Source organism: Pleurodeles waltl, chromosome 1_2, assembly GCF_031143425.1.
Source record: "Pleurodeles waltl isolate 20211129_DDA chromosome 1_2, aPleWal1.hap1.20221129, whole genome shotgun sequence".
Lineage (NCBI taxonomy): Eukaryota > Metazoa > Chordata > Amphibia > Caudata > Salamandridae > Pleurodeles > Pleurodeles waltl.
This window is the reverse complement of record NC_090437.1, coordinates 1014466203-1014493669: the sequence shown is the minus strand read 5'-3', so window position 1 is coordinate 1014493669 and position 27467 is coordinate 1014466203. Positions and strand designations below refer to the sequence as shown.

At 39.6% G+C, this 27467-nt stretch overlaps 1 protein-coding gene across 4 annotated transcripts in view; it reads left to right on the top strand.

The window, feature by feature from the left end:
* The window catches only part of LIMCH1 (LIM and calponin homology domains 1), a 662913-nt gene extending 638114 nt beyond the window's left edge, over positions 1 to 24799 (top strand). For 3 of the 4 annotated variants that reach the window (XM_069201855.1, XM_069201848.1, XM_069201843.1), the window contains 5 exons: positions 337 to 454; positions 7809 to 7886; positions 11224 to 11332; positions 12385 to 12487; positions 21038 to 24799. In XM_069201855.1, coding sequence (XP_069057956.1) covers positions 337 to 454; positions 7809 to 7886; positions 11224 to 11332; positions 12385 to 12487; positions 21038 to 21063 — 434 coding nt within the window. In that variant the 3' untranslated portion in view covers positions 21064 to 24799. Of the gene's footprint in view, positions 1 to 336; positions 455 to 7802; positions 7887 to 11223; positions 11333 to 12384; positions 12488 to 21037 lie in introns of all 4 variants that reach the window. The other variant, XM_069201837.1, reaches the window with a different exon arrangement.
* Positions 24800 to 27467: the final 2668 nt, after the last annotated feature.

The following is a 27467-nucleotide window of genomic DNA, read 5'->3' as shown; positions in this document are numbered from 1 at the left end:
AATGATGGGCTGGGATGCTTCCCAAGTAATTTCCAATGTCTGAGATCAATTCAAGCTTTCCGCCCATCATATTTTGATTTTCACAGGTGTACTTCAACTTGGGTGAGAACGTTCTGCTTAACTGTAAATTGTTTCAGTATATTTTTGTGATAATTCCTCCAAATAAGAATGTTTTCTTTGGTAGATTTAAGAGGCAAGATGTGAATTTCCAAAGGGTAAAAGTAGATCTACATTGTCTGTGATAGAAAAAGAATTGAGCCAGCCAATGTTTTGCACACATTGCTCATTAGACACATTCTGTGCAAACAAGAAAATTTTATTCCTACCCTGTTTTAGGTGCACCAAAAACGTCACAGCACTTCCTGCAAGAGCCACCTGTTTCAGAAGAGCATGGTCTGAAAGCTTCTTCCTTGGGTTCTAGTCTTCAAGTTCACACCTCGGGAGGAATAAGGAGGTAAGTGAATAGGTGGTTGTTAAAGACTTCCCCCTGATCATTGATCCTATTTGAAATGCTTAACCACTGAATAATGGATGGTGAGCTTTTTGCGCTATTCAGAGGATAAGAACTTGGCTGTTAATAATAAGTTAAAAAACAGTTTACATTCCAAGATGTCTTTCTTTGCTGAAGATTATAGCCTTGGCACCCAAAGCTGTCCCCAACACAGAAGTGACTCACTTTAACAACATTATTCCACACAAAACTCAGCAAAATGCAAGCATGCAAGAATGAGAATTTTTTTAGAACGAAGCAATTTTAGCGAACCCATGCTTCATTGTTTAGAGATCTTTTTTGGGGACCGCTTCATCCAATTAGGTGTGTAGAAATGGTGCTCGTTCTGGCCTGCATGCCGTACAAGTTTGTGCAGCATTCTTATAGAAATCAGCTTACAGTCACAATGCACTGCAGCCTTGCCAGAATCTGGGTGTTTAATGTGGGAGGGAGTTACAGCTACCAAATTCATAAAAACAATTTGGTTAGGTCAAAACAAAGTCTAATGAGATTATCTATTCAGCCCTTGGAGCCTACATCACAAGTAGCAGGCAGTCCCTAGAGAAGTGTGAAGTTCAATCAGGACCAAACATTTAATCTGACTGACCAAATGGAGCCAGCTCGCCCCACAGGAAACAGTCTGTCATGAACCTAGTGTATTCAGGGGCCCCAACCATCCCATGCCTTCACCACTCCTTCAACCTAGGTGAAGTCAAAATCAGCCACAAAGTCACCATCTTATTCAGCACTTCACTTGCCACAGTCACCTTCTCTGAGGACTGGTAACATGCAGAAGTCAATTCCCTATTAAAGGAACCATTGGTAAACCACAGCGAACTCAACACCTACAGACCTATCTCCTTGCTCCTGTTCTCACCCAATGTAGTGGAAAAAGCCATCAACTAACAACTCGTACCACATCTGGAATGGAACCTCCTACTCTATCCCCTCCCAATACAGGTTCTGCAGCAGCCACAGCACCGAGACGGCCCTCATCGCAGGTACCAACAAGATCCGAACCCTACTCTACTGAGAAGAGACTGTGGCTCTGATCCTCCTAGACCTCTTGGCACTCTTCACAAGGCTGCACAACATAGGCACCCAAGGAGCCGCCCTCAGATGGATCGCCTCTTACCTAACCGAACTAACGCAAAAAGTCATCCTTTCCCCCTTTTACCTCCAACCCAAGGAAATCATCTGTGGAATACCCCAAGAATCCTCGCTCATCCCCACCGTCTTAAACACCTATATGACACCTCTGGCCAGCATCTCCAAAACCCCTGGACTCAGTATCATATCCTATGGCAACGACGCAAAACTCATCCTCTCGCTTTCCAAGGACACCACCAACAACAAAGCCAACTTCCGTAACTGCATGACAGGCATTGGCACTGGAACAAAGGCAACTACCTGAAGCTCAACATGGACAAGTGAGCCAGTTGAGAATTCACTGGGGGGCTTGCCAATGATTGATAAAGGCAACCCGATTTTTCTTCCTGTGTGCCAGTTGATGTCCCATCCAAGTTGTGGGATGGGTTATCCTGTGGACCAATCTCACTCAGCAGAAATAGTAAAAACCGGTATTGTGTGTTCTGATAGTTCAGGTGGGGAGAGATCTGCCAGTGCTTCTGGCCACGTAGGACAAGTTGGAATTGGGATGACCTTGAATGTTGAGCATGCCAGTGTAGTGGTAAGATTGTTGTCTTGGAATGTTGCTGGTCTTGGCGCTAAACTTGTTTGCTCAGACTGGGGAAGCTACATAGACCAGTTTGACTTTTGTCTGTTCCAGGAAACTTGGCAGATAAAGGAGCCACAGGGAGTAGACTTTACCTCCTTCAGTAAAGAAGCAATTGGGGAGTAGGGGCAGGCCATCCGGGAGTCTGACCATATGGGTTGGGGCTTGCCTTGGTTGCAAAGTAAAGACAGTTGAGATAGCATCCAATGACATTCTTTGCACTCCTCTTTCATTTCCATCTTAGGTGAATGTTTTTGTGTACAATGTTGATTCAAGATCTGTGTGCCACGGGCAGGAATCCCCAGTAGTGGGGATCCTTGGTGCACAATGGCCTTTCTACCAGGGACAGCATGCAAGGTGACTTTAATTGTGAATTTGAACCCCTTGATGTAGGTTATGAGGACACTATAGAAGCAGAGAATGACTTTTGGTCGGTCCGGGATCTGTCCCTACCCCCCAGTCAGAAATGGTCCTCATTGGTGCTGCAAATCTACATACTTACACTAAATCAGTTTGAGTGAGCTTGAATGGGAGAACACAGTCAGATAGGAATGAGATTAATAACTTCAATCAGATTGGGAGTTCTGGCTTGATAGATTATATCTTAGTTGATGTCAGACTTTGGCCCTATGTTGACGACATGTTTATTGACATGACACAATAGTGACCATAATGCCCTAGCACTAGATTTAATCCTCCCAGTCTGCAGTGCCATGGCTACCTGACGAAATCCCTTTAATGGTAGACATCATTTGACAGCTCACAAACGTAGAATTAAATGGAGTGCGATTGAGCGCTCTTAAGAATCAGTAAGGCGGATCTATCAGGACGTTGGTAAAAGGTTAGGAGCTGTGTCCAATCTAGTACTTACAACAGGCAATGCAGATACCTTATTGAGGATTGGTGAGGTCCATTCTCATCTCTATTACGAACAAGAGTATATCTTCTATTCTGAGGCTAAAAATCCTGGTGTCCTAAAGATCGCCCCTTCTTGGTTTAATAAACATTGTAAACAAGCTAAACCGTTGTTAATTAATGCAATTAGGTCTCAGGATAAAAGCCTAATTCAAGCCATATGAGCAGTTTATAAAAAGACTCAACACCGCTAAGAAGGAAAGAGATCAAGGCATGTGGGCAGACCTGTTAAGTGCATTTTGGAATTTGGTCTCAACAGGGAACTCAGAGGGCATTGTGACTGTAGGAAATAATATAGAAGCAGATGCCTGGAATGCACATTTTTCAAGTCTATATGGTGATCATTCAGTGTATTCTGCCCCTTTGGGCACGTTCAATGCAAATGACAAGACACGTGTAGAGGTGGTACATGATAGAAGTGGGTATCCAGCAGTAACAATGGATGAGGTAAATATGGCCATAAAAAAGATTGCCCCCAATAAAGCACCAGGTATGGATAAAACACCTGGAGACTTATTCCTGTCTGAACCTAAGGAATGGGCCCTTAATTTACTTTAATATTTAATGCTGTTATGGAAGGGATGTCCTTCCCACATTCTCGGGTGGGGACTGAAATAATCCCCATTAAAAAAAAAAAAAAAAAAGCTCACCTCTGCTTCCCACAAACCATTGGCCCATTAGCCTAATAGACACCACGCAAAAAATAATCTGGAGTTATTTTAGAAAGATGGCAGGAATGGATGGAGGCCAACAAGATGCTAAGAACCCCTTCAAGCGGGCTCCTGCCAAAATAGTTCAACGATTGACCAGGTGTTTAGGCTGCAGCTTCTCCACTGGAAAACTGTAGTATTGGGATGGTGAGGGGGGCAGACTATATATGGTCTTTGTAGACCTAAGGTCAGCTTTCGACCTGGTCTCCAGGAGAATTTTGTGGCAGGTCCTGTCTGTCTTGGGGGTCCCATCTTAACCTCTTTCCATCATAGAAAGACTTCACAAGCACAATTTTGCACATGTGCGATGTGGTCGGTTGGAGGAGGTGTTCGAACCCTTTTTGGTAAACAGTGGAGTTGGGCTGTGTGGGGGCGCCCTCACTTTTTTCCTGTTTATAAACGGTCTTGTCGATCATTTAAATCTGTGTGACAATGACACCTCTAGACTAACATCCATGAAAGTGCCAGCTGTTATGTTCGCAGATGACACCCTCCTTCTTTCCAAATCACCCATGGGTTTACCGAAGGTCCTTGACCAATTCAGTAAGTTTTGTGTGCTAAGGGGACTTGAAATTAATTTGAGTAAAATCAAATGTATGGTTTTCAATCCCTGCCGGTCAACAGGACCAAACCACACTTTAAATGGGATCCCATTAGGATAGGTAATCACCTTAGACTATCTCGGTCTCACCCTTAGTGATGGATTGGTCCACACACACACACACCACTAAGCAGAGACTTAATCTAGAGCATTATACTCGTGGGCTCCTAAAGGTGAATTGGGGGTCTTTTTCTAAGCCTATCTCCCAGGTATAAGATCTATGTACATCAAGCGCTGGGGGCCGTATTGTACAGGGCTGAGCCTGGGGGCCACAAGCCAGTGAAAACCCTTGCCCTATTTGAGAATCGCCTTTTGCAGCACTTGTTGAATCTTCCAGCCAGTACACCACTTGTTGCACTTAGGTTGGACATGGGGGTTTGATCAGTTTTAGAGGGGACTGCCCTCAGGCCAATACTTCATTAGAGAAGAGTATGGGTCATCCCTGAACTGATCTCATACAGGCATGGACTGGAATAAATACTCGGTATCCAGGGCGCTGGCAAATAACCCTGGGTTAGTTTTGTCAGAGAGAGTCACTGAAAATATGGGGAAAGATAGCCTGTGGGATGATCTAGTAGGGCCTGTCTACGTTCTTCTGAAGCTGAACTAAAAAAAGGCTACGAAATTCTCAAACCCAATTTTGGCCATCTCCACATTAGGATCACTGACAGGCAATTTTTTATTGTATAACTCAAACCCATCTTTGCCAATTGGTTTGGTACCCTTCCTTTGCGCCCATATACCTGTAAATGGGCAACTACTGGGGCTATTGGACAGCAGATTTGCCCTTCATGTGGTGGATCTAGTGAGACGGAAGTCCGTGTTCTTTTCTTCTGCCCTGCCTATAGCAGGGCTAGAAGAAAATGCATAGTTGCTACGTGCAGGAACCTTGGGACCTTTCAGTATAATGAGGCATACAGAATTTTAAAAAACTATTTCAGCCAAGCCACAGTATTTTCAGTGTGAAAATATTATTTGCAATGTGGTGCACAAGAATTTAATTAGCACCATCAAAAGCTAGTATATAAACTGCACTAATTTACTCTTTGACTTCATTTATCTGGAAAGAAATAGGCTGTAGTCCGTGGCATACAATGTGCTTACTAATAGAGGAATTTTGACTCAAATGGGTAAAGCAGCAACTAATGCACAAGGATACGATATTCCCTTTTCCAGGTGTACGATAGAGAAGTGGCTGTGAAATCTGTCCTGTGAAATTGTAGCATATTATGATTGATCAAATATGCATATAACAGTGATTTTATTTCTCTGCAAAAATGTATTTTAACTTATTGAATATTGATTCATCATTGTTTAATTGCACGCCACTCGTAAAGTACCCAATGATATATTGGCTGTAAAGTGAATTTAATATTATTTTTTATTTACAATTTTAATTACAGTTTTAATTGTTTTAATGGTGTGGAGTAAATAGATTGTTCAGTTTTACCTACTAGTGTGCAACAAAGTTACTGTATCAAGTTTGAGCTATTTGTTTAGTAGTCTTTTATGGCGAAATGCCAAACTAAAGAGTATTGATGATGATTAAATAATCTTAGAGTATTACGTATCTGTTGCCTCAGTGGCTGGGCAGTAGTGTTCAGTAATTTAATGAGTAAAGCCTACTGCTGGATTGGAAAAGATGAATTTAGTACCACATTCACAGCGGTTCAGGTTTAGGGTGTTAATAAAAATGTACACAACCCCAGCAGCCCACCATACAAAGTAGACTAGCTCCCCCAGTAATATGCACAAGTCCCAGACCCTGCCCCCAAAGAAAGGAGAGTTTACTCACGAATAAAGGTGTACTGTCCCATGATCCCTTAGCCATATGTCTTATGACCTCAAAAACACAAACACAGTTTTATGTTGTCCAGAATTGTAGTTCTTGTGAATCCTGCAGTTTCCTGAAAACCAAACTCCAATAAGCAAAACCATCAATTAGTAGAAGGAAGCTTGAGTACTCAGGAATTGGCTCCATTTTTGTCCAAAACAGAAATAATATGGTGGACTTTGCCAGTAATCAAGTAGATTTTAAATCCCATTGGGGATTATCTTTCCTGCCTACAACCCCTTCATGTGTCTCCAGTGAGAAGCACCATTGTTGGAACCTTTAGGTGCACCCACAAACTCTGTGATAAAGCACATTTTGCTGCTTGCAAACCTTTCCCGTTGACTTCTGGGGAAGCTGCCAGGAGAATGCAGCATACAGACCTGCTTGGGCTGCGGGCAGCCATGTACCAGCAATGGTAAGCACGTGTCCTCCTTTCGGGAGCCAAACTCACGGTTGTTTCAGTCCATTAGTCACACGTATGTGCTGCCGCCAAACAGCCAGTTGAGTTCCTGCTCATTCCAGTGTGGTCATGTGAAACTAGTATGTGATGGGGCTTCAAATTTTGCATCAATGCAGATGCCTTTATAAAATTGGTTCACTAACATTGTGTGCCTTTTCTCAATTCCCACATATGAAAACATTCCCATATTTTTGGGCAGTTGTGACTAAGGTGATTCTTATGTCACTATGCTGCATGTGCATGGCAGAGATGCATTGTGATGTGTTACTACTCCTGGTTCCCCTATGTTCGTAATCACATCATTAATTATTTATCCCACTGGACCAATTACTTTCTATCATTTTTAGTTCAGCGCCTGACCTCTATGAAAATGTACCATTTTACCAGTCCAAGTAGGTCAAACCAGCACCAATAACTAGGAGTGGTATACATTCCAATAGTGCTGCCCTTGGCCTAGCAAACAAAGTTCAAAGAAAATGCAATTTAATCTTACACAGATTGTAAGTTAAATCAGCCCAGAGGAATTTCTTTGCGCATTGCTTTCCAGCCAACTGCTCTCTTGTTCTACAATGGCCCACATTATGAATATTCAGGATGGATGCATCTGCGGCTGGGCTGTTACAAGTGGGTATAATATTCTTCACCTCCTGAAGGTGTATAACCCAGACAAGAAAATTGGTACTACTACACACGTCCCTCAAGTTGATAAATGTAGAAACCACATTCATCTACACATAGCTTGTGGGCCTATATACATTCCCCCAGCTCATATTGACTCTACCTCATTAATCCTAATGTAGGCCTAAATAGAAGAGGCTTTAATAGAAGTGTCAAAAATGCTAATGAGCAAATTGACATGTTGGAATACATGGATTTACTTAAATATTCTCGCCTTGCAAATATACAGTCTTGTTGCATTGCATGTGATGTTCATCTCTACATATATAGCAATAACTGACCAGCTCTCTATATGTACAGTACTATTTAAATGTATTATGATAGTTCCTCATTCTGCTTTTTAACTGTCTTTTCTGTCTTTTATTTTTCTCATGTATAGTTACAGAAATGAATCCCATGAGAATATCAGAGCTGGGCAGTCCAGTCCATGTTCTCCAACGCCACAGTGCCACTCACCTGGCCGGTATGAAAGGTTAATAAAACTATTGTGTGGTGTCCATTAGAAGCCTCAAATAATCTAAGTCTGTGAGCACAAAAAGCTAGTATTTAAGAATGATTACTGCTTTTCAGGTCTAACGTTACAATATATAATAACGGTTTTGATGATTGCTTTGGGGCTAAATGTCCTTACCCACAGCTTTAAAACAGTTTCTTGTGGTGTGTGACTCACTACTCCCTCTTATGTTCTGGCTAAACTCTGAAAGCTGCTTAATTGTTCCCCTGTATAGCGTGGCTCCCTGTCCTGCACTGTCTTCCACAGTCTTTAATTATGTTATTCCAAATTGAAATTTGTGGAGCCCATTGTGTGGTATATCCAAGTGGCCGAAAACCTTTTGCATTCACATCTGAGTTATACCAAAGGATAAACTTGCTACTAATGTACATTTGCACAGTCTACCAAGCCTTCAGTATGCCTTATGTGTCTCCTCAGTGCTCAAAGTACCTTCTGTTCACATTCATATTCTCAGGTCTTCATCCGGCTAGGCAAGAGCTTCTCTTCCAATGTTTGCTCACCAGTGACTAATTCATTACTGAGCAGGTGTATCTGCTCATTTAAGGTGAAACTCTGAAAAAGGCATTCTGTCTCATACAGCATAGAGCCTCACTGAACACGTACCTTTGAGGTACTAAACCTACTTATGTTATAGGCCAGCGGTTCCAAACCTGTGGTACTTGGACCCGCAGGAGTCCATGACACATTCCAGGGGGGTTTGCAGGTCTCGAGGAACTAGCTAGGCCATCTCTCTTAGTTGAAGACATTAGGATCGGCTGCTGGATAAGAAAACACCCATGCACCCTCACAGCACACAAGAGCGGGACTGAAATAAAATTAGGCCAATCGCCATTCATCCATAGGTGCAAGTTGAAGATTGATCGGCCTTATTTTATTATCTGTTTCTGAGTGGGGCTTTAATCGGCCTTATTTTATTATCTGTTTCTGAGTGGGGCTTGCACGGCAGTGCTGGTGTCCCCTTGTGTGTAAGTGTGTGTGTGTTTGGACCCAGAACATTCTGAAGCCCCTGTTCCCTCTCCACTTCTGCTCATGCGTTGCTGGCTTTCAGAAGAGTTGTGCCTCTTGTTTTGAGGCTGAACAGCGTTGTGCCAGCTCAAGGCCTGCGTCGGCTGGATGGCTCTTCTCCAGCTGCTACCTCTTGACAGAATCACCAGTGTTTTTATATTTGTTACTTAATTTGTTCAGAAATTTTAAAAGCACTGCAAAGTTTATTGCATTTCCAGCAGGTTTCAGGTAACACTAAAGTGTCAAGACAACTCTGGTGATTATTATATACCTGCAGGAGAGAGAGCGAGGAGTGTTGTCTAATGGCAGTTTTCGCTCATCTAAGGCAGAGCAAGAGGGTTAATATGCCTGTGGCAAAGAATGTTTACCATGCATATCAAAGAACAGCATTTGTTGTGCATAGCTCAGTGGGTTACTGCTTTTGTCACAGAGATTATTTTGTTACTGTGCAGTTCATAAGTTACAACTGTGATCTAGCACACAGAGCTGTGAACTGACGTCAAAGAGCTGCATGCAAATTGCATGGTACAAGCAAGAACGTTATGATTTCTCCCAGTCTTTCACTATCCTGATGCTGCGAAAAAAATGTTTGTTTAGATAGAAATAAATTCTTATAATTGAAGTCAACGCTAACCACTGTCATTTTCTGATTCCTGAGTTTGTGCTTCTCCAGACCAAGTACTCTTAAAAAATGCCTACCAGTATGGATGACATAAATACTACACCTCGTAGTCCCCTTTGCCTTATGTAACATTTTCAATACACTGATGTACATACGTATGATTCATTGTCTCTGTATGTGTGTGATGTAAAGTGCTCCAACACCCTACACTGGCATGAGAGGTGCAATAAAACAAATGAAATAAATGTAACAGAGGGGTATGGAGAGATGAGGCTCTTAGTTTTACTTCATTTCCCCACCACGTGTTCTTATGTACCTAAAACATAAATACAGAAATCACTTGGTAAATGTAGAATCTGACCTCAGGAATCTATTTTCTGAAATAAAAGCAAACATTGAAAAGTTAGTCGCAGAGATGCAGCACCAACCTTCCCATTATAAGTTTTCATATTTTGCATATTTTTTCAATATAAAATAATAACTTCTTTAGTCATTTGTGTATTTGTTTGACACATACCTGTTTGTGTTTTTTTTGCTAATTACTGTTTTAATGTTTGAAATTTAAATCGTACAAATTGCTTGGGGGTCCCTGGCTTCCGTTAGTGATTCAGTGGGGGTCCTAAGGAGTCAAAAGGTTGGGAACCACTGTACTACTCAAATGAAGGTCATTTCTTTTTTGTGTAAACATAAAATGTCCAGAGGTAGGTTGTGCCTTAGTTGGCCAAGACTCTGAGGTGAGGATATAGAACAAGCAACTGAAAAGTTTAAAAACTAAAATTACTTCAGATACATATAGAATTAGAGTTACCAAGGAAACTCTTGTCAAGAGAGAGAAACACTTAAAAGGGAGTCAATACTTTGTACTGGATTTTCACCAGTATTTCTTGGTCATGGACTGCACCATATTCAGGCAGGGACATCACTCTGGCTCTCCTGGGCAAATCTCTCCAGTGTGTCAGAAGCCATTGAATCACTTTTGTTCACGAAGAACAACTTGAGGAGGAGGAATGTAAGAAAGTTATCAATACAAATTACATGTAAATTGAAAATACAATAGTATGTATTTCAACTTAGAAGTGAGGCATAACAACACCATATGCATCATTCTCCAGTTCTTAACTTGTTGTTTTCCTTAAAATAATTGCATGTTTATCCTCCCAAACATTTTACTTCAGTAAACCTCATAACTCCCACCCAACAGAATGATGTATAGATATGCATTGGTCAGTAAGTGGTAGGGAAAGGGCATCGTAAGTCATTCAGTTCACATAATATATATAGCTAGTAATGATGATAAGTTATATCAGTTATTTATGTATTTGATGATTACATTGATGACGAAGATAATTAACATGAACATCAGTGTCCGTAATGAAAACAAATTGTGCAGTTGCTAGCAGAATTGATGCTTGCAATGTTGCCAGTCTGCTGCATTTTGTTCCACGCAACAAGTCTTGCTATTATTTTTACTAGTGCTCAGTCTACGCTCGTTTAATGCACAAAGGGCAAAGGTAGCTCTCATTTTTATGAACTAGCCGCATTGAGCAATCCGTGCGTTAACACAAGTGAGACTTTGCCTTGGGCACATTTGTGCAAAGCTGGTGTGAACAGCCGTGTACTCTCCTGCACATATTTGTTCATGTCTTTTCTTTCTTCTAGGGCTGTCAGTGGAAAGAAACTGTGCTCTACCTGTGGTCTTCCTCTTGGGAAAGGAGCTGCCATGATCATAGAAACACTCAGTCTTTATTTCCACATACAGTGCTTTCAGGTATGTTTGCTTGACTTGTTTATGCTTCAGTGGTGGAAAACTCCTTCAACAAATGAATTGAATTAAAAATTTCGAATTTTGTGGTGAAGCCCTCCTTTTGTACAGTGATTTTGTCTCCATAGGGTTCAATTCGAATATTGTGTGATACATTGCTTCAGTCTCTCATTTTGAGCCACTTCAATACCACAACATTTATATCAAAAGAGTACTCTGAAAAAATGAAAAATAATTCAAAACACATTTTAAAGTGAAAGCTTAGGAAAACAACTTAGATGAAAGTAATTTTCAGCAAACTAAAACTGTGTCTCACCCTCTAGATCTGTTAGTGATGTGTGTGTACACATTATATATATATATATATATATATATATTTAATTACCTACTGACGATGGTTAGTATAGTTAGCACCAACTTTTCCCACAGACGGAGCGTTTTTTGTTTTGCCAATAACGTTGGCGCCGTTTGAGGAATCGTCACGAAATTTTCAAAACTAGAACGACAACTAGTTCAGCTGCTAGCTGGCATACTATTCTTGAAAGTTTCAGGGTGATTCATCAAGCGGGTCCGAGAACAGGGGGGGGTTCTAAAACCCTTTTTTCCCCATTCTGTGTGTATGGGGATTTTGCACTCTTTAGACATGGCTACAGTGCAAACCGGAAGTTGTGTGCCACTGTGGGTATAGTTACATGCAGTAATTTGATACTACTTTTCTTTAAACCGTAGAAATTCAATGAAAAAAATATGGGTTACAGGGATGTTATAGTTAGGTTGATGTTTTACCCATACAAAACCATAGAAATTCAGCAGTTATAGTTATACTTCTAGTTTTACTTATCCGAAGAAACCATAACTTTTGCCAGAAAGTAACTTTAGGCAATGAGTCATAGTTTCTTAACATAAGTATAACTATAATTGCTGAATTTCTAGGGTTTTATATGGGTAAAATATAAACCTAACCTGTCCCTGTAACCTTTGTTTTTTTAGTATGTATGCGTAATTATATTAACCACAGTATACAAACTTTTCCCGTTCTGTTCTGCTTCCTTTGACAGTGTGGAATTTGCAAGGGACAGCTTGGAGACACAACTTCTGGCACTGATGTCCGGATCAGAAATGGATTGCTAAACTGTAATGATTGCTATATCAGATCAAGAAGTAAGTTGAATCTTGTGATGTTATTCTAGACACAACCACCATTTTCTGGCATCATTTCATAACATGACTTTAGTATGGTACGTGCCTCTATATGGTTTGTAAATCTTAATTTGTTATAATCAGGCTGTTACTTTAGTCAGGCATCAAAAACAGCAGTGATGCAAATTGTGAGTAGAGTAGTGCCTGCGTAGCTCAACCTGAATCGCACATTTAATTGGTTTATACATTTTTAACTGAAGTTTTATAGGGAGCATTGAAAAATGTATTTTAAATAAAGTTATGGCTAGAGTCTAAGATCCGTAACTTGCTAATTTTATCAGTAATACGATGAAAGAAGATAGTAAACGAAAGCACTGAGATGTGTTTTGTCTACAAACTATGCTACCATAATTCCCACATGTAACTGCTCATAAACCTCCCAGATGGTAGCACAATACTGTGAAAAGAAAAACAGGGCAGCCTGGTCTAAATGTACCAAAGAAAAAAATTGTTGCATGTGGGGATTAATTAAGAGAATTTAGTAGGGGCAAGTAAGATTATCCAAATGTTCACTTTCAAAATAAATTGTTAGATACCAACTAAAAACACAGCACATTTAAAATTTCTATTTCATTAAATTATAATATTTAGATATGATTCTCACAGACAGCAACTACTAAGTTCTCCCTTAATTAATCCTCATATAGAACATTGATTTTCGTTCACTATCTCGTAATACTGCGACTTTTAAAGTCATTATATAGATAAACTTTAAAAACAATTCAGCCGAAACAGATGTTTTTCAGCAGTAATAAAGCTAACATGACTTTGGTAGCATTGACCTTTAATGAATGTCTTTGCACCATTGTCTTCATGAAACGTTAATCAAGAGATCTGTTAAAAGGGTGAGCTGGCTTGACTGGTACTAATCATTACTAAATGACTACACATGTTTACAGGTGCTGGAGAGACATACTATGCGCCTTACATGCCAAAAAAAATGTTATGTGCCTAAGTTGTACTGAAAGGGGCACAATATGTTTATGCACTGCTAACCTAGATCTCAAAAATTCTATTTTGCTCCTAGGATGTACTATGTATTTTATATAGTACCTTATAAGCAGGCCAGTGAACAATGATGGTGATTATGATTTCATAGATGAGTTTGGAACACTATAGTTTTTTCCTAAGACCTGTGACTGCATAAAGCTCAGTTTAACTAGTGGCATGCAATTGCAGCAAGGATACCTAGTAGCGATCATTGATATTGTAACTTTAATTTTCCTGTTATGCCCCATATAATGGATAAACAATTATGTTGTGTGGTATTGGTCGCATGATATTGTTGTCTACAGTGATGCCGTTTGTAGTGGAAATGTTTGTCATAAGCAGTGCACAGGGGAGAGTTATGTTTGGATAGCTCCCCATAACTACATTTTTCGGCTTTTAGATTGTTAACATAAAGATCATGCACATTAAGTTTGTTTCTGGGATTTTAAAATCTTTTTGTTAATGCTGAGATTTTAGTGCTTATAGTATCTAGCATAACATTTGACGTATGTTTATCAGTGAATTCCTTTGGCTCCGTAATGGTTAACTTTACCTACACCTTGGCACCACCAGTTTTATGCTGTGCATAGCAGGTGCAGGGCAGCAGGAAGAGCATTTGGCCACACATTTTGTGGAGCCAACACCCCCAGCATCCACTAGGCACCACCTTTAGAAGTGCCCAATCGCTGCTGTTCATGTCATGTCATTGTGCCAAAATTTCCACAGGGAAAAAGTATTTCTCCAACAGGGAGCCGGTGGCACAACCAAGCATTTGAAAACCTAACCCAGTGCTTAGTCTCAGGAGACGGCTTTTGACTGAGGTCTACATGTAGCCCCCATCACTTAATACCAACCGGCTTGGTCATCTTGTAATACTTTAGGGGCTTTTGTAGGCTATACCATGAATACCATGCACTCAATACCATGTCCTGAGTATCCATATAGCACATTTGTCACATACTTAGCTGTTACTGGACCCACGATATGGCCACATATTGCAGGCAGTATCCCAACCGCCTAGTACTGCTGGACATAGCATATGACCATGCTAAGCTGGGTACACAGCACACGTCATAGATGTTTCCTCAGTACAATGTCCAGTTTGCGCTGGGGCAGGAATATACACACCTTGTGGCCACTGGGAATAGATAGGTTTAGCATATAGAAACAGTGCTTGCTGGCCACTTTTTTAAGCTGTGCCATACAACATTGTGGACAACATGATTGAGAGTAGCGTATGGCAAAAGGCTCTATTCAGTTCCTGGAGCCTGCTGTGCATTCTGCCAGGCCGGCCCCAGTGCATTCTACCGCCAACACTTGTGCATATAGCGATTGGGCTATGCCCACACTATTTGTCCAGTTAGTGCACTGACCTAGGTAGCCACAAAGGCATGGCCAAAGGCCACAAGTTGCTTCCAATATTTGCTGAGCATGGCTGCAGGCCTTGCCAGTGGTATTAGGGGTAGGGTAAGGACACAAGACCAGAACAGGCAGTGCAGTGAGTCTGTAAAGAGACTCCGAAATCAGTATGTATTGGTAAAGGATAATATTTGCACACTTGGGTATCAGTTAAAAAGACAAAAACCTTTGTAAACCAGATCCGCTTTGAGTTTGCTGTGATTATCTATTTGCCGGCTGAAATTGTTAGCATAACTGATGTAGGTAGTGAAGCCGTTAACTATGTGCAGTGGAAACATAGCAGAGCATAACCATACAACGCCCTCAACTACCATGAAAACCCATTTTAAAAGAAAACATTTGAACTTGGCAGATTGCTTAGCTTTCCATACAGCTGAGAATAAGCAAGCTTCCATGGTATGCTTGCCTATTAACCCTTCTTGATTGTAGACCTAGCCTTCCAACTTAACCGTTGTACTTTGCAGGCATTCATCACGATCCGGTTCATTGTGCATATGGGCTATGCTACAGGCAATTGATTAGGACTCTGCCTTTCATAAACTTATCCAGGCTCTTCATTCAAACACATAGAGTTGGGTGAATATGGGCAAGGACGATACATTTAGTAAAATAAAAATAGCAATGATCTGAAACCAGGCTGCGTCCTTGCCTTAACTTTATTTTTCAGATATTCCTCTCCCCTTGAGTTCCCACCTAAATTAGGCAAGTTCCATCTTAGTTTGATTTTCGATCAAAGAATATTTGGACTACAGCTGCAGTTGGAAGTTCTGAGCTCTTTATAATGATGCTATTTCTCTAAAAAAATAATCCAGCACAAATCTACAATTTTGAAAGTTGGGAGTAGGCATTGTAATTATTTATGGTCTATAAATGGATTGAGGCTGGAAGGTATTAAACAACACACATACCCTAGAATAGTTTCAATACAATGTTAACATTAAGGATAATTTGAGAGTTAGTCCTAGTGGTTTGTTATGTAGTGGGCTGAAGATGGCCCGAATAATTAGAGCTTATAATGCCAGAGGTTCCTAAATCATGTGTTATGCTTCACCTGTATACAACCCAGGGGTCTGTGAAAAAAATAACCGTAATGGAAGGTGTTGTTATCAGGATAATATTTTGTTTAAGACAGGCCACACCCTCAGGCATTAATGCGTCTTGAATTAAGTCTGATTTCTTTTGAGACATTATACAAAAAGCATGCCTATCACACTAGTTACGGCTTGAAAAACCCTCTCTGGATACTTGATAACATTTTCTGAGGGGGGATGTTTGTAGAGGTAGTGGTCTGTGAGCACTCAAGTATACATTTTATGAGTATACAGAGTAAAATCTAAATATGTTGTAAATGAGGCGTCCGACTGTGGACAACCAGATTACTGTGGAATCAAAACTCCAATGAAAATTTAATATCATAATTCTAATTTTTTAATTAGCTGTAATAAGTTGATGAAAATTAAAACTTAGTAAACTTTAGTGACCAGGCTTATTGAGCCTACAAATATCCGTTTTGCTCTGCTGGCATTAATAGGTCTACAAAATAATGACTGTCCTCTAAAGCTGTAAATGACCAATGGCATCTTGATGCATATTTGTCCGTGTTTGAATGAGTTGAGAAAGGCCATTTAGTGTCTGGAGGTGTTAACCATTTGACAGCAGTGGCTTCAGCAAAATCTTTTTTTTCTTATGCAGGCTTAGCAAAGTAAGCTCCTTAGAGTGTTGCTCCAACACGGAAGTAAAGAGAACACAACAAATGTATTTGCTAGAAAATCTAGTATTCTAAATTTGTTATGCATGTCCTGCTTTTAGTAATGTTTCTGCTGATGACAATTAATCATTTGTTTAGATTTTGACTGAAAGAACCACTAGCAGGGCAGGAGTATATTAAGACATTATGAGAGATGTATTTTCCCCAAGTCTTTTTAATCATTTTTATTTTATTTTAGTGATGCTCTTGCTAATTGTGTGTCATGTAATAAATTGCATTCTACTACTGGGAGTAAAGTGTACTTGTTATGTTTGAGGTTTTACTTGAAAAAAACAATAAATAAACTTGGACTGGAACCTATACCGACAAACCCTACCAACGTAACCCAACCTGTAAACTGTTCCTACTTGGAGACCTGTTCTTCTAAGTCAGCCTTTCTTCCTGGCAGACATTGGTTGCTGTTGGGTTCATTGTATGTGCAGTGCACATATCCATGTCCTGAATTGTGGTAAAGCTCAGACTAGGAGCTGTGTAATTCTGAAAGCCATCTCACAACAGCCAGGCGTCTCATGTTACTGGGCATCCTCTCTTCTTGGAGGATTGACATCCATTTGCTATATGACTGTTTTAGCTTAGAATAATTTACTATGGTTTCGTGATACATTTATTGTGGCCAGACTTCTTTCTCTAATCCTTGAGGTTATATTGAAGTAGTTGTAAGTACAAAATAAAATATGAAAATTTCAGAACAGAAACAAGTGCAGGTTTTAATCACGCAAGAAAATCAGATATTGGTATGTGCAACCTGGTTTAGGCAAAGACCTGTAGCCCTGCCTTTTTATCCAGTATATTTCCATTTGTTTCTTGTATACGTGGTCTTGTATATGTACGAGTCTTTGCAGATTGACAATGTTTACTTGTTTGATCACCTGTTACATATAATAAATTCTGATTTCTGTATCTTTTACAGTTATTTTCTTTGGCTGTACATATATTTATTGACGTATGTGTGTGGTGACCCTGACTCATATCTAACATTATAGAACACAAGTTAATAAACTATTGTCTTCATGTTTTGGGGCAGCTGGCCGCCGCACTACGTTTTTGTGCTGTTAACCCGATGGGTTGCTCCGCTAATGCCTGTGCACGCTTCGGTGGTTCCTAGTGTATCTTTTTATGGGGCACTCCTAATGTACCTCTGAGGAGCCCTCTCACCTGTGGTAGGTGTACTATATGCATTTTTACCTTTAAGAGATAGCCTTGCGTTCATTGCATACCTACTTATGGAGATTCCTAAAGAGTATTATTCACCATTTCTCGCTTTGATTTGATGGTACTAATTATTCCTGCCCCAAGGTTTTATCAGCCTTTGTGTCACATCATAAGCAATGCCGTCCCTTCTAGTTCCCTCAGTGTGGAACTTAATTCTTCCATTTTCTCTGCTAAGCATTGTTGTAGATTCACAATGCATAGAAATGTTTTGTTTAACTAATATAAGCATCAGGTCAGTTAATGAATTCCCTATATTCTTCTTCCTAGATGGGGGTGTTAACCCCAGTAGACACATTTCAGTCTGTAATAGGCTCTCCCTGGCTGTAGTTCCTTTAATAATTTCGACTATTGTTTCCCATTTCGTTGTGGTCTCATTGGACAATCTTAGGTCATATGCAGAGCCCAGCTTCAGCTTGGTACATCTCTGGCATACAGGGTTGGAGTTTAAATATTTTTTCCTTGATGTAAGATGAATCATTTGGAGATAATTAAATAGAATTACCTTTAAGAGTGTTCCTCGATATTTTTGGCATATGTCTTTCTCAAATATTGACCATCCATTTCTCTCTTGCATGTGTCAGTGGTTGCTTGAGACTATCCAGCACTGGTGCGCAGAGGCGCACCATCGCCTTTTTACCCGTTTCCAGTCTGTTTGAGTATGCTTGGGCTATGTAGGGTTCTATTTTGCCGTCTTCCCAGGTGTTTTCTATCATGGCAACTACTTTCCCACATGTAAGGGTCTGACACCTTGGTAGTTCCCCCTCTACTAGAAGTAGAAAAAGTATGAGGATACCACCCGTGCGTAAATCTCCCAAGTGAAGTACCAAGCATCTATCCAGGTGCCTAGCATCCATTTCTATATTGCCGTTTGTAGGTCTAAAGGACTGCTATTGGCTGTTCCGGTAGTATACAGGTAAGGCCAGTGCCTGCCTTAGAGACCAGTCCCGGCAGTACGGTCAGGAGTTTATTCTTGGGCATGGGCTATTTAGAGTTCCCCGTCCTAAATGAATTTGCACTGTACATTTTGTGATTGTCACACATTTTTAAGTTCTTGGGTAATTAAGACACTTGACATACAATGTTAACACAAACATGGGTTAGACTACATGTTGTGCAAAGGGGTTTTTGCACAGGAGATGCCATGCCCCACACAATTGCAAGTTTAATCTTTTTTTATGCTCATAATTTGTGAGCAGTTCGGCCCTGAAATTTGGGGCAAATATGTGAGAAAGGGCCTGGTTGTTCTGGGGCCCAGCATGTTATTCATCATTCCAGCTCTGAAAAGTCTTAACTGGCAGGCAAAAATACTGAAGAGCAATGGTAATTCCAGGCCAGTTAGCCCCTCTCCCCTATTCCATACTGGGTAACTTGTTGTCCGAGTGGCTATTGAGTGTAGGACATGAAATAAATAGCATGGATGTAACTCCTGCTCAACAGCTTTGAGATACTGTTAGCGCGCCTGACCTTATTTGGTTTCTTATCTTTAATTTATAAGGGGACATGTTTGAGGTTTGATGGACTGTTTGATTGCACTTAGAGTAATGCCCACCATAAATCCTAACACATCATCAATAAACCACAATAAATACCTTTGAAGTCAGAAATCTTCACACACCATGACCCATTTGGCCATGAATGATCACACCTTTATGTAAAAGTTAGAAAATGTATTTCCCTATATAAACAGCGCTAATATTACGTAAATTAGTCTCACAACCAAATGGTACACATACAAGAACAACACTGGTTGACCAACTCTTCTAACGAATGTCAACTTAACTAGTGCATTGATCACTAAACATTCAAGAGTTACAGTACAGAGTAAGAGCAAAAATAACTGAGCAAATGAAATAGCATTCATCTAGGTTCCGCAACTGAGCAACATCAATTATTAGTTAATAGCAGCCTGTTACCTTGTCAGGGTTTCCCTTACTAGCCTTCTGATTAGAATAGCATGTTTGGGCTTCATGCAAAACAATTTTAGTCAACATAAATTTGGAAAACATCTAGCTATGGCTCTATCAAAATAGCGGTTGGTACCTAGAAACAAAAGACAAACTTACAACAAGAACAATAGCACTTTGTTATTCCTCTCCTCAATTGGATCAGCAAGCTGCTATTATCTTCGTCAGTTGGACATCTGTTCGGTCAGCAACAGGCCATGAAAGGGAATGGCTCAGAACCGGGGACTCTAAGCTATCCGAACCACTAGAGGAAGCAATAACTAAGTAATCAGCATTCAGCAGTTAAAGTTAAAGATAGAATCCTCTACAGAGGAAATTAGATTAGGAATGAGCACCCTTCCCTTTGTGCAGTCGAGCTAAGTTAAAATCATCTAAAGAACTTCCCACGTTTCCATTGGTCAAAGAATCGTACTTTTACATTCAATCCAAAAAGGATTTATATCTAAATCTAAGATATAACAAAACTGTCTTTCACATGTCGATGATTGGCTCCTCTTCTCCTGTTCCCATCGTCGTGTAACATTTTTGTATTCATCTGTACTCCAGTCAGTGCATCCATTGTTAGCTTGTGGTAAAATCGCTGTCTCACGCATCAAACTATACATTGTTTAAATAACTAGTACAAGACATTCTAGCAAGCAGTTCTCGTGAGAAAGTTAGACATCTGCTAACGTTTGGTCAACTCAGAGGAAAACAATACATGTATTAATTTCTTCAGGCGCACATTTCTCACAGCATTGTTTGTACAGTGCAGCTTAACATGAGGCTGTGCAAACTAGGCCCAAAACCTCACTAACTTAAGGCCCACAATTAATAAAGCAAATACATAATGCAAATTCATTAATACATCATATTGCTACATTTTCTTAGTATAAATACTTAAACTAATATTAATAAGCCATTAATAAAGACACTTCATGAATAATGTTGGCCACTCAAGTGGGCATATTTTCCAAGTCACACATTATTTTCTATATTAGTCAAATTCTATGCAGATTCATAATTCAAAATACATGAATATTTATTAGTAAAAATTCAGTGTTCACAATACCCATGTAAAACTGTCTTCAGTCTCTGCTGCGGAGCTAAATGCATGAATTTGAATGAATATTATGTGACTATTTTTTTCTTTCTTTCTGATTTTCCCTTAAAACACAGCAGCGGGTCAGCCCACAACGTTGTGACATGAATTTCAGACCTGAACGTTTTCTGTGAGAAATACATCCGCCACCTTGCCCCGCGGGCTGCTTCCAGACAATCTATCGTGCAACTCTCCATCTTGGACGTCACAGCACTCATCTCAAGGCAAATGCTTCTGGAAAAGGCTCTGTCTGAGTCTGAACCTTAAAGAGCCTTCGTTTTTTTCCATTCTTAATGCACTTGCACACGTTAATGAGGTGCAAACATCGCAACTTGGATCTTAAATACTACTATGTTTATGTATATTTATTAGAGTTCGCTTGCAAGATTTAAAGCCTATGTTATTCTCGCCGATGGGAATAAAAAAAAATAAAGGTGCAATAAAATTCCAATAATGTTCCTATTTTTCAATATCTAGAATGTTTACATGACTTTCAGACGTGCTCTCGCACATGCCGACATACGTTATATGAGCACAAATTTTAGCGAAGTCAAATCTTTGACCCATTTCGAACCTCTGGTACACCTTACTGTGCTTTTATGTTACATCGACACACTGCATAGATGGCACTTAATGCTTAAGCGCTTTGTGTTCGGCTTCCTCTTTCTAAAGGTAGTATTAGCCATATCAATTATTGCACCTTTAATTTTTTTCTACATTGACACCTTTTCGCTGATCTTCAGTCCATTATTTTACCAAAAATGTCTGTCTTTCTGAACAACCACAAGTGCAGCACCGGCTTTCATACAGCAAAGCAATAGCAAGTAGGCGGAAGGACAACGAAAGTCGATACTTCAAAGGCTGCATCCGGTCTGCTGAAGACCTCTGGGTAGGTTTCCATTGCTCTGCGAACCTGGAGGAAAGAGAAATGAGGCAGAAACAAACTTGAAAAAAGCGAGATTGCTTTCTCCTATTTACCTCTTGCGTAAAACCTTTTGGGGTGAAAACAGCTATTTTCTTGCTTTGTTTGCATTAAGAGAGGAAGTGGTGAGCGTTCCTGCCTTCTCCTGGAGAGGGTTCACACAAGATGGCGACAGCCATTTCCCACGTTTTTTCTAAGCCGCGCACATTTTGTCCATCTCCACAGGGAGTATAGGCTTCTAACTTTCATATAAGAAATAATGCACTTTGATTGGTTGCCATGTACGCTCCACCAAAGACCTATTGAAGTTTTATTGTGCATTTTTGGGGGGAAAGCATGGTCGTCTCGAACCTGAGTAAATCCTGTTATTTGTATCCATAGAGCTCAAATGAACTGGGGTTACTTTACAAGTTCCATAGGAAGCATCTCAAGAGCCCTACGTGGCCATGATTGCTATACAGGTGCGCGCACGCACGTACGTACGCACATACACGCACACCCTACCCACACGAAAGGTAATTGTGCTGACCTGTCGCGAAGTGCTTGAGACTTCCCAAATAAAAGGGCTAACTTACACATTTTCTGTGGTGTGCTGTGTGTTTTTAGGGACTGGGGTGGTAAGGTGATCAGCGCCACCATTAAGTTATCCTGGTCTGGCTGTTATGTGAATCATGAGAAAACCACAGTTTAGTTGTACTGACATAAAATATTCCAGAAAGACAGCGTTTGCGCAAGAGCTGGTGCATGGACCTCGCCTTTTAAAGAGATTGTGTCGCTAGGGAGAAACGGGAGTGGGTGCTGCATCAACACGATTCGGATGCTTCTGTGTGTACTGTAGTGCGGTGTATGTGTATCAGCGACAGTGTTACCTATAGTGAAATAATGGATGAAGGTTGAAGTGATTGACCCATTCTGCCATAATTAACAACCAGATGCAAATACTCTTGTGGCCCACGTTCCATCCTAGACATCTTAGCAGTGAAGAGGCAGTTTTGTTGGGTTTCTGCTTTGTCCTTTCCCCTCCCAGATGGAGTCATTCTGACTTCTGTATGTACAGATTTTCTTTTCCGTTTTTTGTTTATTGAATTCATTTAATTTGGTTTTGCAATGGGGAGACATAAAAAAGGCGCATGTCAGTGAATTCTGCATACGCTGCACGTTTTGAATGTAGTTACTAAATCATTCATTTGCAGACTTTACCAAGTGCCAGGACACTTAATTTGAGTTTGTATTCTGGTGTACTTCCAGAGGGCAGCACTTGAGGTGGCCCGGAGACGGACACATAGCTCAGTTGTCAATTGCAAATTTCCAATGATGCAGCGCCATGGACATCTTATTTAATAAATAAATAAGAAACAGCTTTATTGATTCGTTTACGTGGTGGTTCTCTTAAATGAGACCATTTACACGATAGCACATTTTGAAGCCCACGTCCTTTTTGACGAAATTCAGTGTCGTCTTTGAACACAATTGCGTGTTTTTTGAAAAGATGTGAGAGCAGTGAGACGAGATTAAAAAGGCATGCCGTGGTAGGTGAGCAATATATTTTTATACGTTTTCAAAATCAACTATTTATTATATATAGTGCTTGCCTCTTCTTTGCATGTAGGTGGCGGACTTGGGCGGAAATTTCTGCCCCTTCATTTAAAAATGCGCCCCTGCGCATAATTGCAACCTGTTCACTGTCCAGCAGAAGAGCACACATCTATGTTTCATTCAAATTGTGCCTTAGAAAATGCAGAGCTGTTGCACAGGATCTACCGTTACTTATTGGATGCAATAATCACATGGTAATACCATGTATAATTCCTACCCATTTAGTTTCACCGATTTAACGAGGGAGCTCAGTTAAGTTTTAAAGAAGACATGTTTTGGAAATGTACAGTTGGCTTTTCTCCTCTAACGAAGTTCCTGCATGACTTCCTGCTCAATATTTTGATAACTTCGATGTTTACACTTTGCTTGGTGTCTGCCGAATACACGTCACTGTAAACTGCTCAGAACCCAATATGGACAGTCCAAGCTGCACGTTCTCTAAGTGTATTTGTGACATGTCTGTAGCTTCACCTGTTGCAGTAGGAGTATATGATAACACTGACTCCCGTACCGATAACGTATGGTTTTGCAGATCCCATGTGTGCATGTTTTGGTTGAATGAGTTCTGCATTAAAACTCTGCTGTCAATAAATATTCACAATGCAACAGGCGAGCTTTTTCTCTGCTAACCACATTTCAAACAACCCAGATGGAAGTAGTACTCTTAAAAACTATATTTGCCAATCACTGAGACTAACTGCATTCTGGCCAGCATTACACTATAAGCTAGTTCTGAACATTTTGGCCAGATCTGTGTTTTGGAGGGGGGTGAAGGAGGGAGTCTTTGGCACCCTCCATGTAGTTCTCGTGATACTCTTGTTCATCGTCGTGGGATATCAAGGGAAGTAATATGCTTAATTATATTGAACTGTAATGTGAATGTGTTTGTTAAAAAAGAAATGTAAAACAATAATTTGTTGTTGCTGAACAGAAAGGGTTGAGATGTTCTACCTGCTGCTTGTTCTCCCTTTTGCCCATGGAACACGCAGAGCTCCCTCTTCCCCTGTTGTGTGTACTTCCTTTCTGACGTCTGTGGTGATTTCCCCACTGGTGTTACAAGATGTTGCCGATGCATTTTGTAGTGCACTAGATACTAGCAATGACATAACATAAGGTTTGGTGAGACAAAGGAGCTCGCACTTCAAACAATTCTGCTCAAAAGACGCTATTCTTCGCTCCCGGGGGACTACTATGTTCCATTTAAAGTACACTAAATGTTCTGTTATATATTTATTCTAAAATGCCTTTGAAAAGTAGGAAATGTCTAAAATGCAACAGCTTTTATAGTAATTGTATGTTTATTAATAAAATATTGAATACATATTGGCTCTGTGTGTGTACTTGAAGGGCTTATCCTCATTTCCTGTAGTTGAGGTTTTTTATTTGCATGTCTTTTACCAGCCTCATGTTTAATGGACAATTATCACAGTAAGTCGGGTCTTTAGTATATGGTATATTCAGCTGGTGCTCCTTTAAAAAATATGACAGAGCTGTGGGGACAATACCTTCACTTGGCTAACCCACTCTGGGTTGTTAGCTTTCTGATTTCCATAGGTCTGTTCCTTAGAGTCACCCAGCTGTTTAGTTTGTAGTAAAAATATGTGTTTGGTTACAAGAAGTAAGGAAATTGCACTTGAAACCTGAGGATACTACTACTTTCAGAATTTATTTCCTATCATTTTTTTTTAGTTTAATAATGCTTTATTGAATAAATTAGCATACACTGGTACAATAGAATAAATACTTTGTAACTAGAAGAAAAAACAATAAAAATCATAATCATAATGATAATTATATTTATAAGAAACAATTTGTATACACAACCAGACTATAATATTGTACCATAGAATAATAGCATTTTTTGTTATGTTTTAGTAAGGAAAGAAAGAAAAGAGAGAAAGATGAAAAAAATGCAAATTATAAATCACATACTTACAATAGAGCAACCATTAAGTATTAATAGTATGAAAGGTCTGGTGTTGCGAAAGGAAAGAAGTGAGAGGAAGCCAAAGCAAGTCCCTTTTAATTAACAGTTGAGTAGTATTAGCATTTGCTTGATCCATTCTGTGATTATAACAGATCAGATTCCACCAAGTTACAACAGATATTTTCATAGTATCTTTCCAATTAGAAGTTATAATTTGCAGTGCACTAGCAATGAGCAAATCCGCCAATTTACCAAGCACTGGTTGGGAATACCAAATAGATGAAGTACTACCCAAAAAAATATGTAATATATTGAAAGGTACATTGATGGAGAAAATCTGATTAACTTTATCCCAAACTTGTTTCCAAAAAGTATGAACTGCAGAGCACTCAAAAAACATGGGCATATAATGACTGTGTTCTTTAGAGCACGACCAACACTTGCTATCTGTAGTAAGTTTAAATTTATAAAGGTCTACAGGAGTATAATACAGCCTATTATAAAAGTAAAATAACGTTTGGGTTGTAGATGCTGAACGGGATGTTGTATGGAGTTTGGACCATATTTTTTTCCATGTAGATATAGGAATGTTTTGATTGAAATCCTGCTCCCATGCTAATTCTATTTTTAGATTTTGGTCTCCCAAAGACTGGTATGTGTAAGGGTTGTGTATATAAAAGATGCTGGGACTTGTGAGGAACAATTATAAGGTTGGGAATTAGGCTGTGTAGAAGAGGAAGCGTCCAAAGATTGAGACAATAAGTTATAGAGGATAGCAAAAAGCGTTTGATATTGCACAGTGTAATAAGAGGAGAAATGAAATGCCGGTTGAATATCTTGAAATTCAAGTACAGCATTGTCTAGAATTAAATGATCTAAAGTTATAATGCCTTTATGCATCCACTCTTTCCATACCAAAATTCTATTGTGAAATTAAATATCATTATTGTACCATATAGGAGTTTGCGTAAGGTTCTCATATGAGGAGTGAGAGGCAAGAAGTAATGGTCTGGCAATAGAAACAGAATGAGTTATTATCGGAGAGAAAAGAGATTTAGGAGGTTTTGAGAGCCGAACTGCATCTCTAAATGTAAATGGTGTAATTTGTGAGTGTTCCAATTGACTCCATAGAGAGGTCCCTTTATGAAAAGTGGGAGAGAGGGACAACCATACTTGTTTTAAAACAAATGCAGAGTGATATCTTCTAAGGCATGGAAACTTTACACCTCCATTATCTCTAGATTCCTGCAGTTTAACTAGAGATATACGCGATTTACGTTTGTTCCATAAACATTTCATAAATAATGCATTTATAGTTTTTAAAAAACTAAAAGGAAGTTTAACTGGGAGCATAGATAAATACAAATTTGAAATGGGCAGCAACATCATTTTAATTGTGGGCAGTCTTCCCCGCCAAGTTAAATAAAGAGGATACCATCTGTCAAGTAATATAAAAATCCTTGACTCTACCTCTTTGAGATTAGTTTGAATATTGTCTTTAAGAGAGTTGGAATAGGATATGCCCAGGCATTTGATATGCTTAGAATTCCACGTAATCCCAGTATCCTTAAACATGTCTGGTAGACAGTAAGCTTTTAATGGAAAAACCTCTGATTTATCTACATTAAGCTTACAACCTGAGACACTTGAGTATTCTTGTAATAATTAAAAAAATTCCGGATTAGTCTTTTGAGGATTAGAGATAAAAAGTAAAATATCATCAGCGTAAACTGTGAATTTAATCTCAGTGTCTTTATGCTTAAAACCATGAAAATCAGATGACCTACGTATTTTCTCTAAGAGGGGCTCAAGGGCTAATATAAATGACAGAGGTGATAGAGGACAACCTTGTCTAGTACCTCTGTGCAGGGGGAAGTAATGGGATTGTTTACCATTGACTAAAATTGATGTAGAGGGTGAAGAGTATAAAAGTCTAATAAGCTTAATAATATGAGGACCAAAACCATGCAATTTTAATGCTCCAAACATAAAGTCCCAACATACTCGATCAAAGGCTTTTTCAGTATCTAGATTTATGGCAGCTATAGGATACCTGGATTTA